This window comes from Protopterus annectens, chromosome 10.part0 (assembly GCF_019279795.1).
Source record: "Protopterus annectens isolate FY-2018-M chromosome 10.part0, PAN1.0, whole genome shotgun sequence".
In the NCBI taxonomy this organism is placed as follows: Eukaryota; Metazoa; Chordata; order Ceratodontiformes; family Protopteridae; genus Protopterus; species Protopterus annectens.
Genome location: NC_056744.1, coordinates 1,646,915,862 through 1,646,937,966, shown reverse-complemented (window position 1 = coordinate 1,646,937,966; position 22,105 = coordinate 1,646,915,862). Strand labels below are relative to the sequence as shown.

The following is a 22,105-nucleotide window of genomic DNA, read 5'->3' as shown; positions in this document are numbered from 1 at the left end:
AATAATTTTGTTATTAGTAATTGTAAGTGTTGTTTTTCTGTTTTGGCCATTTTTATTTTCACACAAAACTAGCCAAACAAAGAGAGATGAAAATACAGCTTGGCATCCACCTTTTAACACGTATCAGGCTATTAAATATGCATATGCTTTGTCTTTTAATGTTTCAAATTGTTGGATATGCACAGCTATCCCGACTGTACATGGTGGTCTGATGTTAGGTACAGTCCCTTTGGGGCAAATGATACATGGACCAATTTACTATTTGAAACTTCGGAGGTAGCCGTAAAGGACAAAATAGCATTACCCCTCATGGGTCGTCAGAATGGAACTGTATGTTTCCAGAGATCTGGAAAAATTAAGGTTGGATGGAGTCAATGTAATATAACCATAATTCATAACTGTACATTAGATGGGCACTGCGCAACAAGTTTCAAGCCTATAAGAATGCTTATTAATAGTACAGGGCTTATTAATGTCACAAGTTTTGTTGAAAAAATGTTATCTGTGTATGATCTTTTGTTTAAAGGGATACAAGACAAAGGAACTCATTCTATTCCAGTAAATATCACTCTTAAAGTGAATGACTGTTATTTTGTCTGTGGTAAAAAAGCATACAAATGGTTACCAAGGAATTGGTCAGGCAGTTGTTTTTTGGGTTATTTGGCACCAGCTATAAGACATTCATTTACTCTTCCCCAAGGTAAAATACGAAATGTACGTGCTGTGAATAAACCTGTTAATCCCGTAGGTAACATTGATGCATCCTGGATCTATCATCACGATTTGGCCCACAGTAGCAGCAAGGGACTGTCACACATGGACTTGGGCGATGATGTCATTTCTTGGGCTGGTATTCTTCCAGCCTATGGGACAGTAAAATCTATTTGGGAGCTCAGAAAACTGTCAAAACTGTTAGAAACTCTGAGCAATGCAACTTTTTCTGCACTAGAGTTGGTGACGGATGAGCTAACTGCAATGAGGACTGTAGTGTTGCAGAATCGGATGGCGCCGATTTCACCCTAGTGGCGAAAGGAGGTACTTGTGCTCTTATCCAGGAGGAGTGTTGTTCTTTCATTCCTGACAATGAGCATGATATAGACAGTCATTTGGAGATCTTACAACAAGTTTCTGAACTTACAAAACCAGGGCAGAATCCATTGACTGACTTTTTCCAGAATTGGTTTGGAAATTGGGGAACAGTATTTATGAATGTCTTAATTGCTGTATGTGTTGGTGCCATTATATTCCTACTGTTGGGTTGTTGTTGCATTCCTTGCATCCGAATGATAATATCAAGTGTATTGTCTGCTAATGCAACTAAAGCTTATTATTCTGAATATACGAAAATGAATCGTGTTAAAACCTGTATGAATAAAAAGTTTTACTGGGGATACCAAGTGGTGTGGAGGGGGAAATGTAGTAAGAATCTTTGTGTTCAACATCTTTGTATCCTGTACAGGAAGGGTTAAACTGTGAAACTGCATTGAGTGCAAAGAAATAAGCTAAAATGAGTTGTTTTTCTTGTAAGGAATTTGCTGACCAGAAAGGAATGCACAGATGCTACTTTGGTCCAGGCACAGGCCTATCTTGGGACTGACCTCTGACCAAGGAGGAGTGCATAGATGTTACCTTGATGTAGGCACCAACTTATCTTGTGTCTGACTTTTTACCATCTAAGGCTCCAGTGAGTGAATTTATAGCCTTGACTGAAATTCCTTGTCTAGTAACCAGCTGCTGAGTATGCACGAAAGAGGGTATAAAAACCCATGTAAAGTGTGTAGAAATTAGACTGCTAGCAACCAAGATTTTGTGGCAGGTCTCCATGCATGTAAAATAAATTCTTTTTTGGCCTACCTTCTTTTGCTGCGTGATTCTTCCAGTATATGTTAAGAGTATTAAAAATCTTTTGACAGTTACCTTGATGTAGGCACCAACTTATCTTGTGTCTGACTTTTGACCATCTAAGGCTCCAGTGAGTGAATTTATAGCCTTGACTGAAATTCCTTGTCTAGTAACCAGCTGCTGCGTATGTGTAGAAGAGGGTATAAAAACCCATGTAAAGTGTACAGAAATTAGACTGCTGACATACCAAGTACTTTGTGGCAGGTCTCCATGCATGTAAAATAAACTCTTTTTTGGCCTACCTTTAGCTGCGTGATTCTTCCAGTATATGTTAAGAGTATTAAAATCTTTTGACACAATTTATTTCAGAATTACCTGGTTGTCAGTATACATGAGACAATTTATACATTGCTTCAGGATGCCCATATCCACCAAGATGGTAATGAAGATAGTGGGAAAGTTTGTATCCATGGCAACAGGCCCTGTTTTTTTTTTATTAGACGGTTCTGGTGGGAATATATAGTAATATCAGGAGTATCTGGTTTGCAACACGGGGGCAGTGTTGGTCACTGCAAACTAGCTGCCCTGTGCGTAACTAGGTATTGGTGAAATTTCAAGGGTGTTTTTACAGAAAAATGTCAACTGAAGGTGCCTGCATCTATACTGGGCACTGCCAAACACTGGAGGGGAAGTGCTAAAGTAGACCCTAATGATTTATGGATGAAGTATTTAAGGAAATATTCTGAAGTTAGTTTAAACAGCAGCTAATCATGGGTTCATCATCATCATGGGTTAGTATTAGGCTAACTGCCCTTGCAAGCCATTTTAAGCCTAGCCAATTATTCCTCGTGAGACTCAAACCCTGCACCTTGTGTTTATAAGGCAAACACCTTAATCATTAGGCCACCCTCCTAACCCCAAAAACTTTAAGTGTACTTCAGTCATCTGTTCTCAAAAATTGAAGTATCAACTTCTAAAAAACACAACATGCTCTAATAAAAAAAATCTGTAAAAATACCAAATTTGTCTCTGAAGCCTAATTTTTACACTACACAAAGTCTCCTCAGAGGTGGTAAAAAATTGCCAAGTCTGTCAAAAAACAGACTTAACGGGGTATTGGGTAAAGTTTTCAAACAGCAATAATCACGCCTCAGTAAACCTTTATTGGCTATGATATTACCACTGCGCAAAGCTATCAATCAAGCAATACTTACTGAAAAGAAAGGATTAGCTTTGTCATGAATGATGCATACTGGGGACTCACCTAATAGGCTACCACTAGTGCTGATCTAGCCACAGCTTCATGCTGCTGGGATACAATGCCCCTTTGTTTCTTTTCTCACCAGAAGCAAAACAGTAAAACTAATCCCAAGATGGGAAGCAGGCCACAGTTTTTTTGGTGATCAGCAGTTTTGTCCCAGATGATGCAGGGGTCTATAGGCTTGTTGTAGCCTTTTTCTGGTAGACGCCTTAAATAGCAACCAGACCAATCAAGAAGGTTCCACACAAACATTCACTGCCAAATAAGAGTCAGAAATCAATGCCCCCTGCTCCTTCTCTCTCAAACAGTAGCAGAAATTTCAAGCTGCCACTTATCAGTTATAAGGCTTTCTGGTGATCAGCAGTCTTCAGGAAATGATATCACTATGTCCCTTCTCCACCAGGAGCAAAACAGAAGCACTAATCTCAAAATGACTACTGACAGGCAGCATTGTGAGCTCTCTGATAATTAGTCGTGTTCATCCAACCTTTCCTCTGCAAAATGAGAACAACTAGCCCCCTCATAATGTGGAACAAATGGCAAAATGTGGAACACATACTACTAATTGCTTACTAAAAGTTCAACTAGGAAGGCCATAGGATGGTTAAAATATGCTGGTTTTTTTTATTATAAAGATATATTTTTAATTAATTAATATGATTGATTCTATTAAACCATGGATTTCACTTAAAAATCCCTAAACGCTGGTCTTGGACTATATGCTGCAGACTTTAAAGGTTAAGATGGAAAAATGGGTTAATATCCTAAGAGTTGCTGTTTGCACTAAACAGTTAGATATGAAAGAGGGGGTAACTCAAGCTTTAGCAATCTAAGGGGGAGCCACAAATTTTAAAGCAGCAGGACAGACTGGATAGATCGGACGGGGTTAAAACACAGTGTAATGAAATTACACCACAATATACAAAATAGAAGAAGGCAATGAAGTAATACAAATTACAAGAAAGCCATATAGGAAAAACAAACTAACCTTTTCCCTCATTGCAGTCTATGTCAGAGTCTGAGCAAGCCTGTCCAGTAAAGCCTTGAAATGTTTTATTTTACCCCTAACTCCTCCCTCAGTTCACAAGTTTGTTTGTGTCTTTCGGCTTTTCCCGGTTAGGGGTTGCCACAGCGGAACTCTTGTCCACTAATGATTGGCAGTACATTTTTATGTGCTGGCTTGCCGGGCCTAACGCACAACCTTCAACGAAGGAACGCCCATTCACGCATGTTGTCACACAGAAGACACTCTAACTGAGAATCGAAAGGGCAACGTCTAACTGTGAGGCGACAACGCTACCTCAGCAACCTTAATTGACCTGTTCTAATTTCTGATTTCTTTCCTAGTTTAAATATAAAATTGAAAGCAGAACGGAATTAAAACACAGTGTAATGAAAATACACCACAATATGCAAAATAGAAGACAGTACTGGGGCAATACAAATTACAAGAAAGCAATATAAGAAAAACAAACTAACCTTTCCCTCAGAAGCATAGTTTTCGATCTCTCATCTCCACATTAAGGCTGCTAGCCCTCATAATGTGGAACAAAATGGGCAAAATGTGGAACACATATTAAAGACTTACTAGCAGCTTCAACTAGAAAGGTGATAGAATGGTTAAAAGTATGCTGGATTTACTTATAAAAATATTTTAATGGGTTAATATGATTAATTTCTATTTACCATTCATATCAGTAATTTCTAACACTGAATGTGACAAGACCCTTTCAATGCGAACTTCAAAGAACGTGAACTTTTTAACACCCCAAACGAGGTACCTTCCTCCTAATGAGGTACACTTGGAAAATGGCAGGTATGCACAACAGTCAACGTCAGTCTGAGTGAGCTTTCCAGTTTAAGTAAATTAATAAACGTGGACTTAACAACAAACCGTAAGTAATGACTGCTGTTATCCCTAATGTTTGGTATTGTTATAGAGATTATATTTATTTATTTTTCTCACATTGGTACTTCATTGGAAACATCAGAGTACTGAGGAGAACATTAGACACAATCCTGAACATTAGGGGCGGGAGTGCTATTCTGCTCAGTCAATGATGTGGTGACGTTGCAATGACTAATTGACTTTTGTGTGTTTAATTACTGGAAATGAATGCATAAGTAGAAAATAAAATTCCACTGGACAGGTTAATACCACCGAGTTTCTGTTTTATTGAGGTGGAGCTTGTCAACGTGAGTGTTTCCAACCTGGGCTTGAACTAAAAGAGAACGTGTAAGTTCATTTTCAGTTTTGCTAAAATGGAGGTAACATCGGGAAGGTTAAAACCTAATGTTCTTGAAGAGCTAACCTGCTCCGTGTGCCTGGAGCTGTTTGATCATCCTGTGACCATGGAATGCGGGCATAATTTTTGCAAACCCTGTATCAATAGGGTACTCGAACTTGATAGTGATGCCTCCTGCCCTCAGTGTCGAGCAAAACTGCTCACGAAAAGATACACGGTCAACAGGACATTAGCCAACGTGATAAGAGAAGTAACTCACAACAGTACAAACGTAGTGATCCATCTCTGTGAGACACATATGAAGCAATCAGCAGTATACAAAAAGGCAGACGACCTTTGGCCCTGCCTTATTTGTCAGCCGTCAGAAACGCGCCACAGCTTATTAGTGGAGAACATAAATCCTGAGGTAAGTTAGAAACCGTTTCAAGTCAGGGGTGTAAACACAGGTTTGTATCATAGAGTTCAATGAGCACAAAGTAAGGAAAGTTTAAAGGTTTAGATTGGAAACCCTCCGACACTGGAAGATTTTTGCCTCTTATTTTAAATTTGTTCTATATATAATATAATTTTTCTGGAACATCATGGACTGTAATGAGACACATTCGAGTGTCAGACATGCTTGGTAAAATGCACGCGAATGCAAGACCTTCTGAGTACGTTAACATTACGAGTTTATAAGAGTAGTGTTTAAAAATTATCCTTATTTTGGGGTTGTCACCCATTACTTTTGACTTTGCCCAGATTTCTTGCGTGAGTGGTACGCAGCCCATAACTCTCAACTCTTCAAAATGTTGAACTTGAATAGTATAATGTGGAACAGTCTTAACAGCTTCAAGCATATCACAGGCTGTTTAAAACGTGTTACTTTATACGTATAAAAAGGGGTTATTTTGATGAATTAATGATTCAGTGTTCTGTACCATTGATATCTTAACAGTGAACGTGTGACAGTCTGGACTTTTTAAGACCCAAAATGAAGAATGCTTCTCCTAATGGGGTATATTTGAAAAGTATCCTGAGTTTTGTTCGTTTTTCAGCCTGTAATGTAAAATAAAGTTCCCTAATGTAGTCTACAAGCCTTGTTCTTTGCAGTAATGGCAAAAAATAAACAGCGGGCTATAAACCGAGTTATCCTTGCTGTAATACGAACATTAAAGACGGAGCGAAGAATTTTAACTCGGTGACCTTATGTTAGGGGTGCGTTTGCCACCTTTTCAAATGTCCAAAGTGGGACATTTTTTTGTAGAAATGTGAAATTTTGCAGGACAAAACTTTACTTTTTTGTCAAAATAAAGGTTTATTTTTGTAGCATGTTACTTATGATATTTTATATAATATTTGCGTTCCAGATACAAAATATAAAGACAATTTCAGAAATATATGTTGTCCTAAAGTCTCGGGGCGTTTGACATTTTTTTTTTCGTAGGACACAACTGCCAAAAAGTGGAACTGTCTCTCTCAAAGAGGGACTGGAGGTAACCCTGCCGTGCCTCACAAAATGCATTATTTTTGACAAAGCACATAAAAATTGCAGACAACTGCCCTCTGAATACTGCGAATAATAATCTAAATAACGTAAAGTGATATGAAGTAATAGCGCTCTGTAATACCATGTCGTTATTTTAATTAGATAAAATAAGTCATTTACGGTATTTCACAGTATGGGTTCTCCAGTTAAAGTCAGGACTTGGTTAAAAAAAAGGGGGGGGGGCATCTAAACAGATATCAGCCTTAACAGACGGTCAAGCAATAACGCCTGATATAGGTGCTATCTAATTGATATTGCGGATTAATGCCAAGGCTGTAGTGGGTGCGTAAAAACTTTAGAGGGAAACGCTGAAAATGCTCGCATTAACTGCTGGACAGAGGACAATTTCGGGTAATCTGCAAGTGTAGTACCTCGCAGTTAGTTCTGCACAGCTTTGGGCGTGTCGTCATTGAATGGGCGGGGATAGTCTGCCCGATTGACTGAAATGTGATTTACTGCAGGCATTTTAGTTTTAGGTCCCTAATAAAGCATGTCCTTTTTGTCACTGAATGAAGTTTTATGTCCCTAATACAACATTACATTAATGTCATTTGGGTTGCTTTCGGCACAGATGCTGAATATTAACACTGTTGAATAACCATACTGCTGCCGCCTCCACAGGGCCGGAGGCGTGTTTGGAGCGGGTTTGAAGACTACCCAATTTTGTTTTGAAAGATGTATCCATTTTTAAGTGCCAGGTGGGCTAGGGGCAGTAAAAAGAGTTTGAGTACAAAATGTAATTTTCAGGCTACATCCGTGGTTAATGTGATAAATCAATTTTAATTGCAACTTGTGACTAATACTGTTTTAACTTTTGTTTCAGTAGTATAACATTTGAGCTGCAGCTATTTAAAATAACAAGCTTTGACAAACATCAAGATGAAAATTTCAGCAGTTTAAATATTTTAGACTTGTAGGCAAGCAAGGAACGCCCGGTTTCCAGACATTTTTCTTTAGGGTTAATGTGTAGGCAATTTAGGACGAGTGGTTTTGCTGCTTTAAGCCTTGGTTGTTAATTTGCTGTGCAGGAGCTCCAGTACTGAAGCTGCTTCTTAAACAGAATGTGTGAAGTGTGCACAGTAGTCAGTGTGTTAGTATTAATCATTCAGGCTGCATGCAGTTAAGCGGCATGGTCAGCCTTAGCAGTTGTGGGCCCCAATTTGGACCATTTTAGCAGGGCCGCTCAGCTGACTCTACTTATGCACTTCCTGGATTTAAGACTATTTCAGATTAGGCATAAAGAATATAAGCTACTACTAAATATTTTTGTTGCAAGACACGCTAAAGTAGTAGTAAACTACTGGACACCTGGATTACCCTCCAATCCAACATCTCCTCTAGTTGCCCCCTTTGTTTGCTTAACTCACTCAGGCACACTATAAGGGACCTGTTTGATGACCCATGAGGCCCTTTGGCTACATGGTGCTTCATCAAGTGGATGCACTTGTCAGTAAACATTTTCCCAAACACTGCAGTATTAACCTGGCTCTCCTGAACCTGGGTAGGAGATACCTGCACCCCCACCACCCCCATATTCATTTCCACATTAACTTTTTTCCCTCTTTTCTGACTCACTCCTTTCCTTTCTTCATCTCATTTGACTCGTGCCTTATTCTTCTTCACATCCCATGCCTAATAGTTATATATAATAGTTTTGTTCTCTGTATATAGTTTTTTCAGTAGTAACATTGTACTACTTGATGTTATGACACTGCATACGTTATTGTCTTACTAATTCTACTGAGTGAATTCACACTTCTAATTCTGGTTGTTACATATTACAATATCCTAATTTAATACATCTCTGCTTGTTTCTACATTACCACTGTTTGTATTTCCACAGTGCTAATAATCACTGATCATTGTGGATCAGTGCTGTATCTACAAACTTTAATAAATAAAAAAAGACAAATTTTGTAAGTTAAGTATTTTACACACTCCAGCATGCTGCAGACAGCACTAAGCAGACAACTCATTTTGAAATGACAGACGCATGAAATCTTGTAGCTCCTCGCAGTCTCTAGTACTTGACCCAATATCCTTGGATGCCAGGATGTACTGGAAAGATGAGTCAGTGGGACTATGCTTAATAGCTGTGGGAAGAATGGGGTGGGTCAAAAAGAGTGTGAAATGTGTCTAATCTCTATTACGTATTTCTCATCTGATATTACTCCTTTCTTCATTCATGGGCTGTTCTTGTAGTTGCTCTGAATGATTGAGTTCCTTACCCAATAAATTCTCATAATTCCGCGGTGGTACAGCGGTAGCGTTGTTACCTCACAGCAAGGTGTTCTCCCGTTCGTTCCTCAGCTTGGCTTGGGAGTCCCTTCTGTGTGGAGTCTGCATGTCCTCCCCGCGGTTGGGTAGCGTTCGAAAGACATGTGTGTATAAATGGGTGTGCCTTCGTTGAAGGTTGGGCGTCGAGCTGGCACCTCCGCTTTTCGTAAATTCTACTGCCAATCATTAGCGGACCGGAGTTCTGCTGTGGCGACCCCTTACCGGGAAAAAGACGAAAGGCAAACAACAACAACATCATTTTACAACCCATGTGTTTCCACAAAACCACATAAAACTGTTGAAACTTCTTTAGAATGTGTAACAATAACAGAAATAATCTTGGGTCTCTAAAAAATGGCATTGCTCACTTACCTCCTTACATATATTCCTTCTTGAAGCATATTTTTATTTATTTAATTATTTGTTAAATCGGGTAACTGGCCTAATTGGTGTCGTCTTCTCCAGCCATACCCAAGGATAAAAGGGCAACAGTAAGGTTTACATGCAGGGATAATTTAGAGTAGTCACAAAGCATCATGTTTCAGTAGGCAGAAGAAAATTAGAATGCCTTAAGTAAACCCACATTAATGTAAGCAGAGCATATAAAATCTACAGTTTGTTCAACTTTCTATAATATACGTTCCTAAAAATATTCACCCCAGTCCAACCCAGCCATTTTCTAGCTTTAAGGCCGATATTCAAAGTCATTTGCGCAAATGTGATAGGGGTATCTCTGATGTTTACAAATGAGTGTAGTAAAAGTGAGATTCATAGAGGACATTTACGCGAAATGTAATAATGAGAGGCAAGGCAAGTAAGAAACTGTGTAAAGTGGTGTATGCTAATGAGGTGTTCTTGCAGCTGATATTCCAATATCCCCATGTACACTCATTTGTTATCTGAGAAGCAGTTTACGGACTTGCCCCCAGCCACCCCTTTACTAGTTTGTCCAAGTATGCAGAAACACTTTATGACTCCGGAAACCCATAACATGTATTTAAGCTTACTGGAAACGCACTCCATCCAGCGAAATACCATATTCAAGGATGACTTTAATTACCCCACTATTTAACTGGGAATCGTATAAGACACCAAATGTGCAGGCACAAAGATTCTTGGATTTTGTAAACATAAACTGCGTAGACCAGTTTGTCAGTATACCAACCAGGGGTGCAAACATATTGGATCTGGTCCTAACTAATATGGGAGAGTGACGCACACCCCCTAGTATAATGTTCTGTTTAGTAAGGTCATACCACAAAATGTTTTCCTTTGAAGTAAAAAAATAAAACCGAACCCCAGCTAACCCTGGCATGTTCAGGAATAACTCTAAGGCTAACTTCCTTCTATTAAGTGACAACCTGGCAAAATTTCAAGCCCCCATATAACCTGAGAATACTGCTGCCTTTGCAGAACTGTTCACAGAATCCTATACTAGTATATTAATAGCTGCAGAGAAACAGCTGTACCCATCAGGAATAAGTATAGAAATAACTCAAAAACAAAACAAGCCATTCTGGTGGAACCGCAACATAAATACGCTCTATAACAGAAGAAAGATAATCATGGCAAAAATTGGGAGCTGTAGCACCCAGCAGGATAAAAGCACTCTCATCAAACTAAACAAACAACTCCGAGGAAATAGTCTTATCAAAGCCAAATTTTAGGTAAATGTGGCATCCCAGGCCAAGGAAAACCACAAAGTATTCTTTATCTGTGTCCATAACCTTAAAAGGCAATACACAGTTGTGTGCAGAGCTTATTGTTATTAGAGCCACGTACACTGAGACAGATGATATAGCAAACCTCCTGGCAGACAAATGCAGCTCTAAGTCCCCCTCCCCCAACCTCCCTTTGTGAAATACCGTCAAATAGAACTCTCCCTATTATCATTAGGGAACAGATCATCAAGACTGTTTAAGGCCAAGAACACTGCACCGATGGGCCCAGACAGTATCCTAGGATGCCTTCTAAACAGCATGAAACATGACCTATCAGGTCATCTGGAATCTCTATTTAATCACGAATGGAGAACAGCACCAGTTATCTCTTGCCACAAAGGTGGAACATCTACAGACCGTGGAAACTACAAGCCCATAAGTCTCACTAGTCTCATATAGGCAAAGCAATGGAACAAATTATCATGGAAATAATCCGTAATGACATAGGAAACCTCCAGACACTGGACCCAACCCAGTTTGGTTTTGTAAAGGTCAGGTCATGCCTACTCAAACTGGTGGACTTCTTTTGAAAATGTCACCAAAGTAATGGATGAAGGCAGAATGAAAAACAATACATTTGACACAATACCCCACTCGGGCATTGTTGACAAACTCAAGAGGTTAGGTATAAACCCTTGTTAACCCAGGCGATAGCCAGCTGGCTGACAGATGAGATTCAGGAAATTAGAACTGGTGGAGTCCTTCCACCTCTACAACGAGGCCAGTCACAGGCAGACTCCATCACAGATCAGTCTTGGGTCCGCTCCTGTTTGGCATTTATTTTCCTGAAGTTAAAGCCAATGTCAAGGCTATCTGGCTGACCAAATCTGCAGACGATTGCAAATTATGAGCATAATAATAGAACCCCGCACTGATACTAATGTTCTCCTAAAAAGTCTGACAGACAACTTGTGTCAGAGCCATGGACTAAAACTAAATGCCAAGAAATGCATAATGGTATCCTTTGAGAAGTCATTCACTCCTGTTCACTATCATATTGATAACACACCCCTAAGAGTCGACCCACTAGTAGTCAGGGATTTGGGGACACAGTAATCTACCCTTGACTATCACATGTCTACAGTAGTGAGGAAATCTTTCTATGTTGTGCACCTTGTAAATGAAGGTATGGCATCTAGGTCCAAGGAGATCAGTGTTCTTCTGTATTCAGCATTTATCAGACCTATCATTGAGTAAAGTGCCTCCTTTGGTATGTACCTAACCGGGCACATCTAACAATTGAAAAGTCCACAGAGGTTCCTCACTAAAAGAATACAGGGTGTAAGTAACATGTCATATACAGACTGTCTCATAGCCCTGTCCTTGTATTCTGTCTCCTGTAGGCTGTTCAGAGAAGAGCTATCCCTGGCATACAAGGCGTTATCAGACCCCACCCTGATGGACCTCCTGCATATACACAAAACAAACAGCATCAGAATTACTTGTTCTGAAGACTTAAACATTGCCTGTGAGGCAAATAGGACCTGGTGGAGAACCCGGTATGTATCCCAGTGATTGTTGCTTCTCTGGGACAGGCCCCCAGTCTATGTGAAGCAGACTTCCCCAAGCCAATTCAGGTGTAACTTGGACAGTTGGATGGGGATCAGGAAATTCATCCCTGGTTTGGCACCTGTCTCTCTAATGGACACACACCCTGTAAGTGGTTCATTTCCTAAGCCACTGCTTGTAAATGTTTAATCTCCCAAGCCCCTTGTTTCAGTTATCAAGGGTACCAGAGGTAACCATTTGAAATGTTGGGACCCAACAGAGGGAGTCCCAAAATGCAGAGACTGAATGGTTGAAAGATCTGAGATGCCATTTTTTGGAATATTCCATTTTCTCTGTGGTATGGTGATCTTTGAGTCAGTATATAGTGTGGGGGTGCAGGGCGATTGCCCCCCCCCCTGCAAAAAGGGGTTTTAAGGAGAAGAGTGATTTTTTGAGATTTGCTCTTCTGTGTTTTGTCTTTTTTTTTTATCCAGCTTTTCAGCACTCGGCATTTCAAGTGATGACATTTCAATAGGGAACCTTAACAGAACTTGTCAGAATAGGCTTAAAAAAGGCCTTAATGGTCGTTAGCCTAGTACACACCTATGAAAGATTTAAAGATTTCACCCAGCAACCCCTTCAATACTTTTTCTAAGTATGCACAAGCACTAAAATAACACAAACGAAATTATTTTGCCCAACAGTCACTTCAGTAGTCTGACCATGAATGCACAAGCAATTCACTTACACCAAAATGAAACATTTCCACAAGTGACCCCTTCAGTAGGATGTCCAAGTATGCACAAGCACCAGAAAGAAACCTTTCCCCTTCAGTAGTTTGTCCATGTCTACACAAGCACTTCATTGACACCAACTTGAAATATTTTCCTTAACACTCCCTTCAGCAGTTTGTCCATGTATGCAGAAGCACTAAAATACAATACGTTTTCTTATTTATTTTACATTTGTTGACCAGGATAGTCTGACTGGATACATATCCATTTTCAGCGGAGTCCCGGGGAGAAAAGCTCCAAGATAATAATACACATTGAACATTTAGTAAATGCCAGTTTCAAGCAGATTACAGTCATAAGCAGTATCAGCATTTGGCACATATAGTACTAACTTATTATAAAACACTTTACAAAACATAACATTATTTTCAAAGTTAAACATGCGTAACATTACATTCAGGTTTAAGACACACTGAGCAGCAGTTATACAACTGACCCTTCCTGAAATGGAGTGGTAGAAAAAAGTTAGATGTAGTTGAAGGTAAGGCAACTAAGAAGTAGAGAGCTCACTTGGGGTTAGTGCAAGGACATAACCAATGAGTTTTGAAGTATTTCTTAAGTTTGTTTTTGAATTGAGTTAGTGAAGGTTCTAGGGTCAAATCAGCTGGGAATCTGTTCCATATTTTTCCAACAGAGCTGGCAAACAGAGAGAGTCCCCAGCTGAGTAGTTGGATTTGTATGTTTGAACTAGGAGTCTAGTGGATGACCGCAGTGGCCGGGTGCTGGTGCAGGGGCTGATAATATTTTTTAGTGCAGGTGTAATTTTTGGTTGGTAAAGGACTTTTATGTGCCACTATTGGCTGGTTGAACTGCAGTAGGCTTGGCAGTTCAAGCCATTTTAGCATGTGACAGTGGTGTGTCCGGTAGGTTGTGCCAATAGCAATGTGGTTATAGCGGGATGATAGTTTATTAAGATCTGTTTTGTTTAAGTTGGAGAATAGAGGTGAGGCGTAGAGAAGAGTTGATAGCAGATGGGAACGGGCAATTGCAGTTCTAGCAAGTGGGGTAAGGAAAGGTTTAATTCTGTAAAGAGAGCCAAGTTTTTTATTAATGGTTTTGATAGTTTGATATGCACATCAAACTTCAGGTTATCAACTATGACACCCAGTAGTTTAGTTTGGACTTCTGGGGAGATGATAGTGCCATTGTTCGCAGTTATGTTGAAGGATGGCAGGGGGGTCCTGCATGTTGGGGAGAAGAGGAGCAATGTTTTCTTTAACTAAAGTCAATAACTGTACCTCCTTTTAAACTGTATGGCAGTATGTATTTCTTTTTTCCCCTTCTCCTCACAACTCTGTATTCTCATGGTGAATTGCTGCTTACTGGGGTTAAGTTCAGGGCCATTTACACATTTACTATGCAAATTAGATCCTTTAAGATTCATCTCTCTTAATCCTACTTATAATGCAAACATGCAGTGCCCCTTATGTGTATATTAGTTGTCCGCTTATCACTTATGCCTTAAGCATGTTAGGTTTTTGCAATAGGGAGGCGTGTTTAACAAAGAGCTTCTATATGTTCATAGTCATCCTGAAAAATGTGATTTGCATAACCAAATAGCACTGCTCTTTGCTGATTACTGTTACGAAAATGTGAAGGGCTGGACTATTAATCCCTCCATAAGTCTCTGCTTACCCCCAGTTTTGTATGTGACTCTGTGTGATACCCCAGCAGTACATTTGAGTCAAACTGTTTCTGGAATTCTTCTCCAATGTTCAGCCAAGTGAATCAGTTTTTCTATCCACCTCTCCCTTGTACCATTAAACACACCCTCACACACTTCATGCTTCACCTCTCTGGGATTATTTTACACCTGTCTGTAATTGCACCAAGCTTTTCTCTGGCATACTGTTGAATTGGTAACATTCTGTTGTAGTGATCACTTGTTACCTCACGTCATAGTATCTGTTTTATTTATTTATTATGATTACTCGTGTTTGTTTCTCACCATCTGAGACTAGCTATTCCACAGTTATTTCTTGTAATTGTATTCAGAAGCAACCAGTCACGATCCCTAAGTCAGTAAGAGAAGTAAAAGAAAATGGTAGCACAGCTAGTATCATCTGTTATTGTTGGCTAACACTGCTCTAACGGGGTAAAGACATGTTATTTTACAGGCATTAAGCTTGCATTGTTTAATTTTCAGTTGTTCATTATACTGAACACTGCTGCAGTAGCCCTAGATATATGGGCTATATCAGCCAGGCAGCTTCCAAAGCTTCAGGGCACCTTCCATGCACCCAAACTGTCAGGCAGCTCAAGTTGATTTTGTGCTCTAAGCCTTGCAGATCTTTCCTGCCACTGAAGAATACGCTGCTCTGAGACTTTCGAGGAACAACAGTAGGCTTGTACTGTTCCTTTATTGTTTGATAAGTTCCCTTTGGGGGAAAAAAAACTTCCATTTTTGGGTTTGTGAAAGGCAGGTCATGCCTCCTGAACCTGATCGACTTCTTTGAGGCAGTCACCAAAGCTGTAGACGAGGGTAAGGTGGTTCACACAACCTATCTAGATCTCGCCAAGGCTTTCAACACCATCCCCCATTCTGGAATTAGATAAACTCACTAAACTAGGTTTAAATCCATATGTCACAAGATGGGCTGACAACTGGCTCATCGACAGAACCCACACTGTAAAAGTTGCAGACTCCAAATCTGACTTCAAACCAGTGGCAAGTGAGTACCACAGGGTTCAGTCCTGGGAGCTCTCCTGTTTGGTATCTACTTCTCTGAAGTACAGGTTAACACGGAAGGCCTTTGGCTAACAAAGTTCACAGATGACTGCAAACTAGGAGCCATAGTCGAGTCCCCAAATGATGTGGACATCCTACAGAAGGGCCGTACTGAGACGGACGCCTGGTGTCAGAGCCATGGCCTCAAGCTCAATGCCAAAAAGTGCATTGTCATCCCCTTTGGTAAAAACTCTATATCCATGAACTACCACATAGGCGGCAGTCTACTTAATGCCAAATGTGTGATAAGAGACCTTGGGACCCAGATGGACAGTAGTCTCTCCTTTGATTATCACATCGCCACAGTAGTCAGGAATTTCTTCTACGTGGCACACCTCATCACAAAAGGGTTCTCATCAAGGAAATAATAGGTCATTGTTCCCTTCTACTCGACACTCATTAGACCCATTATAGAGTACAACACCCCTTTTGGAATGTACCTCACAAGTCATCTGCAGCAGCTGGAAAGGCCACAGAAGTACCTCACAAAGAGGATTACTGGCCTCAAACAGATGCCCTACACTGACCATCTCAAAAAACTCCAGCTTTACTCCTTAGCATATCGCCTACTCCAAAGTGATCTCTGCCTAACCTATAAAGCTATGTCAAACCTAGAACTGTTGGACATGCTGCACCTAAAGAAATCCCAATTCCTCTGAGCTACACGCTCTAGGGACCTAAACCTTGTCACCACAATAAACAGGACATGATGGAGGGATAGATTCCTGTCCCAGAGACTTCCCATACTTTGGAACAAGCTACCCATCTGTGTCAAGCAAAGTCCCTCATTAGCACTCTTCAAGAAAAATCTTGATGCGTGGATGGGAAATAGGAAATACACCCCGGGGATCACTTCTATGGCTCTGCTCGACAGGAGCACAGGAAAATAACGTTTTTGGGTGGCGTAAGCCAGGGAACCTTGTTGGCTAGGCATACTTAGGCCAATAGCCTAATATCTACCTATGAACCCATTAAAAAAAAGTTTGTTTATTAATACTTTCCTGTTCAGGAAAGTTGATTTAAATCTAGGAGTGTTTTAATGGACTGTCAAGAGTGCATTGTAATTTATTCCAGAACACTTTTTTTTCCTGTCAGTTTATAAGTTGTTTAAAGTAACTGAAAAGCATTTTTTTGTGATGCAGTTGTGTTTATTTTACTTTTGGGGGCTGGTAAAGTGTTTAAAGTACTTTTTACTTCTCATTTTCATCTGGAATGCGGTACCACTTTTAGTGGGTCTATATTAGATAATCGAAATATACTTACCTCAAACTTTTATTCATAGACTGAGAAACGGTGAAATTCACTTCCGCAATGACGAAAACTTTCCTAGGGTAAGGAAGTAATTGGCCAACACCACAACTTTGCTCTTTTCCCCACCGTAGTGCAATCGCAGAGTTTGTATATATAGTTAGGGGGGTGTGGGGAGGTTTGATTTAGTGCAATGTGTGTCATGTTGTAGTGGCCAAGCGATTCCTTACCCTAGTAAAATTTTGGATGTTTGCTTAAGTGTTTTTCACTGTTTTGGTATCTATGAATACAGGTTTGAGGTAAGTAGATTTTGATTATCTAATATAGACCCTTTTAAGCTTGACCATGAAACAAACTACCAATCTCACGGTCAGTGCTTCTTTCAGCCACAAAAAGAAAACGTTAAGCAAACAGCATTTACCACCACAGCAGGCTAGCAGTTTGCCTGTGACAATGGAGAACACTGAACCTTGTGCAAGTTACGGTCATGAATGCAATGCCAGGTTCTCTTATGTCAGTAGAAATGCCAGTGTTGGATATACGTGAAGCTTTTCTGTTAATTCTCTTAAAGTACGAAAAAAGTTAATGGAACAGGTTTTACATCCCCATGTATTTGTTGAATAAGAAAAATGCAAGCTCCAGGGCTGTGTTTGTCATTGACTAAATCCTCAATGATTTTCCCAAAAAAATTAATTTATGTAGGATAGGGCAAAAAATAATGCAGCATGATCAAAGAGGTTATAAAGTTAACAAATACAAATTGCCAACAGCCAAACAACCATGGTGAGGAGCATAAAACAACACTTTTATTACATAAAATGTAAACCAAGGCTAAAAACCATTCATTTAAACTCTATAAAATAATGGGTGAATAATGCAAAAGATAAGCGCTTTCAGGTATAACCCTTCATCAGATCATGCACTTACATGACTTCCTGTATTTTAAAAAACAGCTTTAGCCAATGAAATTTAGTATAGGAGCCTACACCCCATCTATGCTGGTTTTAAAGGGACTACAGTACACCATTTAAACCATGTTTTTGTCAGCTTGGAGGTCAGGGATCCATTTCATTTCTGTATAATTGAAAAGCTCGCCGCTCCGAGGATTGACTTTTTGTACATATAACACCATGAAACAAAAACCATGGCCTGTATAAGTTTTGATATGTTGTGCCAGAGCATTGTGTTTAACACCAAGTCTAATGTCAATGAGATGTTGTAATATCTGCTCCTGCAAAGATCTGTTGATTTTACCACTGTAAAAACATGAACATGTAGTACAGGTAGCAAAATAAATAACATTTTTCGTTAATCTGCATAAAGTCTTTGTTTATAAATGTGCTGTGTATTAGGATATACAAAATCATTGCTCTTATTAATATATTTACATGCTTTACATCATTTACATGGAAAGGTTCCTATTCTTGTTGACACTGTAGCCGGCTTATGTAAATCAGGTATCCCCTTATATAGTAATCATTTTAAATTCTTATTTTTAAAACAAAAAGATGGTTCATTTTCCACTATCCTTTTTGATATTGTCATCAATCAAGAGAAGTTTCCAATTACTCCAGAATGTTCTGCATATATTCTTTATATCACTGCTATAGGTCATTGTTACCCTCACATTATTCTCCTTCTGTAATATTTGCCTATTGGCATCTTTGTGGGCCTCTGAAAACCATGGTCATCCTCTTTTTGCATTTGTTGTCTCCTTTACAGCTCTTTCTATCTCAGTATTAATCTAGCCACAATCCTTGAATTGCTGAATTAAGCCATTCATTTCCTTATTGTATGTGGTGTCATTATTGCAAAGCCGAGACTTTCTCAGTATCTGGCTTCTCACAATAATGGGAAATATGTGAGATGGATTCATGCTGTTACGCTTAAGTAATGTATTCTTAGAACATTCTTTCTTAAATACCGATGTTTCAATCTCCCCTTGACTACCAATATTCAGTTTGACATCAAGAAAGTCTATAGACACATCCAAACTGTTTACAGTGAACAAAAAAAAGGGGTTGTCCCCTCTAAATATTGTACAAAACATTGCAGTTCAGTGGTTCTTGTCCATAAAAAGACATCATCAACAAATCTCTCATAAAATTGAATATAGATATTCCATTATTACTGCTATTAAAAATGTGGTGGTCTTCCCAATTGGTAAGTACAATGTTAGCATAACTGTTGGTGCAGGGTGTGCCCATTGCGACACCCCAATGCTGCCAAAAGAACTCGTTGTTAAACATAAAAACATTATCAAGAATCAATTGTATTAAATACATGTTTGTTGTACAGTGCCAGCATCTTATATGTCCTGCTTGAAAATAAACTGCTTAACAGCTTCTAGCCCATATTGATCCGGTATTGCAGTAAAAAGACTGTGACATCCATTGTGACTAGTAGAAACATTTTAGTTGAATTCTGTGTACTAATGAAGTCACAAAGAGACCTAAAAATATCTGCTGAATCCACTGTTGCAGCTCTCGACACCACATTGTTGAGTGCTTCTTCACCCAAATCAAAGAGAGTTCAGTAACCCATCCATTTCCCGAAACAATCATTCTTAGTGGGGGGGATCAATGGCATTTTTGTGTATTTAGGGAAGACCGTTAATAACTGGTATTATTGGATGTGTGACTAAAAGGTAATCAAGAAGTTCCTGGGTCAGCATAAATAGTTCTGTTAATTGTTCTTTCACCTTCTGCATAATACTATTAATCTTCTTATAAGTTAATCCTTATTGTAATAATATCCATTTTCTTCACAAAATCACTTTTGTCTAAAATTACATTCCCAGCACCCTTATCAGCTGGTCTCATAATGATGTTCTCATTTCTTATTAAATCATTTAAAGCTCATTTTTCCAGGGCACTAAGATTTTAAAACTCCAGATGATAAGAGTTGATATAATCATGCATCTCACTTTCACATACCTTCAAAAATCATCAATATTATGATGGGGTGGAGGAATAATCATACTAGGGGTTTTCATTTAACTTTAATTACATTGACTTGTATCATCAAACACATTTTTTAATAGGATGCTGCGACCAAATAACTTTAAATCTATAAACACATCATGCAACTTAGGAGTAGCTGGCACAAACGTCATACTTTTGTTGAGTATGTTAATCTGTATATCCGTTAGAGGCTGTTTTGATGATAAATGTATCACCAAGTCATCACATTGCGTATTGCCATTTACGTTGAGATCTTGTTTGGGCAAGTTAAAGGTGCCCTAAAGCTTTGGGAGATGGCTGGCTGTCATATCCTATGTAGGATGTAACCCATATAGCTAAGACTACTGTAGCAGTGGTCATTCAAACATCTACTGTTCTGGTAAGTTTACTTAAACATAAATGCACTTTCTGCCCTATGAGTAGACTAGTGTTGCTATACACAGTATGTGCATTCAAATTAAGCAATACTTATTGTATCAATATTCGTACTTCTTGTATCGCTATTAATGTTTTGCTAATTTTTGTATTTGTCACTTTGGCCCAGGTCATGTCTGAAAAAGAGTCTGTGGATCAATTCATTTACCCAGTTCACATCACATACCAAGTTAACAAAATGGAAATATATAAAATAAATAAGCAACTATCAGAAAGGTTAAATACAAATTGTTTTATATATATTTGTAACATATATTGTTTTATTAAGAAATAATAAACAATTTTATGTCAATTCTTATTACATTCTAAATAAATAGTAATTACCAATAATACTAAATTAAATTGCTCTAAGATAGTCAACTAGCCAAACATCATCGGAATCACTACAGTTCCTTGACAGTCTGCTAGGCAGCAATGTGCAGTAGTGAGACGTACACAGCAAAGTCCAGCAATCTTCACAATTTCCACCCTCAGTTAACCACCAACCTTAAAACAAGTATGGTTGCATAATTGCTTCAACAGCTACTCTTTACTTGTTATTCACTTTTTATCATTTCTAACTGCAACAGTAGCTCCTGAGAAGCACAGGTTTCACATTAAGAAATATTTCATACTTTATATGTATTTTTCTATTAAATGATGTCATATATGATTTAGCATTTCAGACAATATATTATTGTGAATAAGGCTGCCAAGGTTTTAAACATTTAATTGCAATGTCAAAAAAGAACAAAGCAGCAAAGACAAGGCTCCAGCTTCTTTATAATGCAGACTGCTTTAATGATACATAAGCACTTTCACTGAATGCTTCATCAGGTGTAACACAATAATTAATACCACACATTTTATACCAAACCACATGACTCTCTCATTAACATTTAAAAATATATTGTCATATAACTTCATAATTCATCGCTTCACATTAAGTAAATAATGTTAGTGAAACATGTGATAAAACCATATAAAAACATACAAATATGCCATAAAACTCAGCTAGAACATACAGAAATAGAGTATATAAAAGTAGTAAAACTTTTTATCTTTGTAAGGGTCTGTTCTTTAACATATGTCTCATAAGTATGTGGTCATTCAGACCATGCCCTACACTTGCTCTAAGTCTTGCTATCCAGTTGGCCTCCATCTCTTCAGTTTTGTTTCTAACATCTCCCCCTCTTTTACTTTCATAATTCCTTCCTAATACCATGAATTTAAATTTATGCTGCTCATTTGTTTCTGAAACATGCTTGGCAAGGGCATTGAAAGTACATTTCTTCTTGATATGATAGATGTTCTCTGATCCCGTCTTTTAAAAATCTGTCAGTTTTACCAACATAAAATTTGTTGCATAGCTGACAGATAGCTAAATAGACCACATGACTACTATTGCAGTCAGCACTGGCTTTTAAAGAAAAGATTTCACCTGAATCAGGATGTTTGAAATCTGTCTCCTTTGCTATAAAAGTACAATATTTGCATTTTTTACATGGTTTAGTTCCTATAATGCCATAATTTCTTGCCACATCTCTACTAGTGCATAGTCGCCGTTTCAAAGATTTTTTTATATGTATACTGAG

The 22,105-nt window shown here is 38.7% G+C and overlaps 1 protein-coding gene and 1 non-coding gene across 4 annotated transcripts in view; one reads left to right on the top strand and one right to left on the bottom strand.

Annotated features, from left to right (window-relative positions):
* Positions 1-2,900: 2,900 nt before the first annotated feature.
* LOC122814625 lies at positions 2,901-3,036 on the bottom strand. Its single transcript, XR_006366841.1, has one exon. It is a non-coding gene; the product is annotated as a U4 spliceosomal RNA (small nuclear RNA).
* A 1,860-nt stretch (positions 3,037-4,896) lies between these two features.
* Positions 4,897-22,105, top strand: part of LOC122813843 (nuclear factor 7, brain-like) — a 235,896-nt gene continuing 218,687 nt past the window's right edge. For 2 of the 3 annotated variants that reach the window (XM_044086379.1, XR_006366737.1), the window contains exon 1: positions 5,153-5,755. In XM_044086379.1, the coding sequence (XP_043942314.1) occupies positions 5,366-5,755 (390 nt within the window). In that variant the 5' untranslated portion in view covers positions 5,153-5,365. Of the gene's footprint in view, positions 4,999-5,152; positions 5,756-22,105 lie in introns of those variants that run through there. The other variant, XM_044086378.1, reaches the window with a different exon arrangement.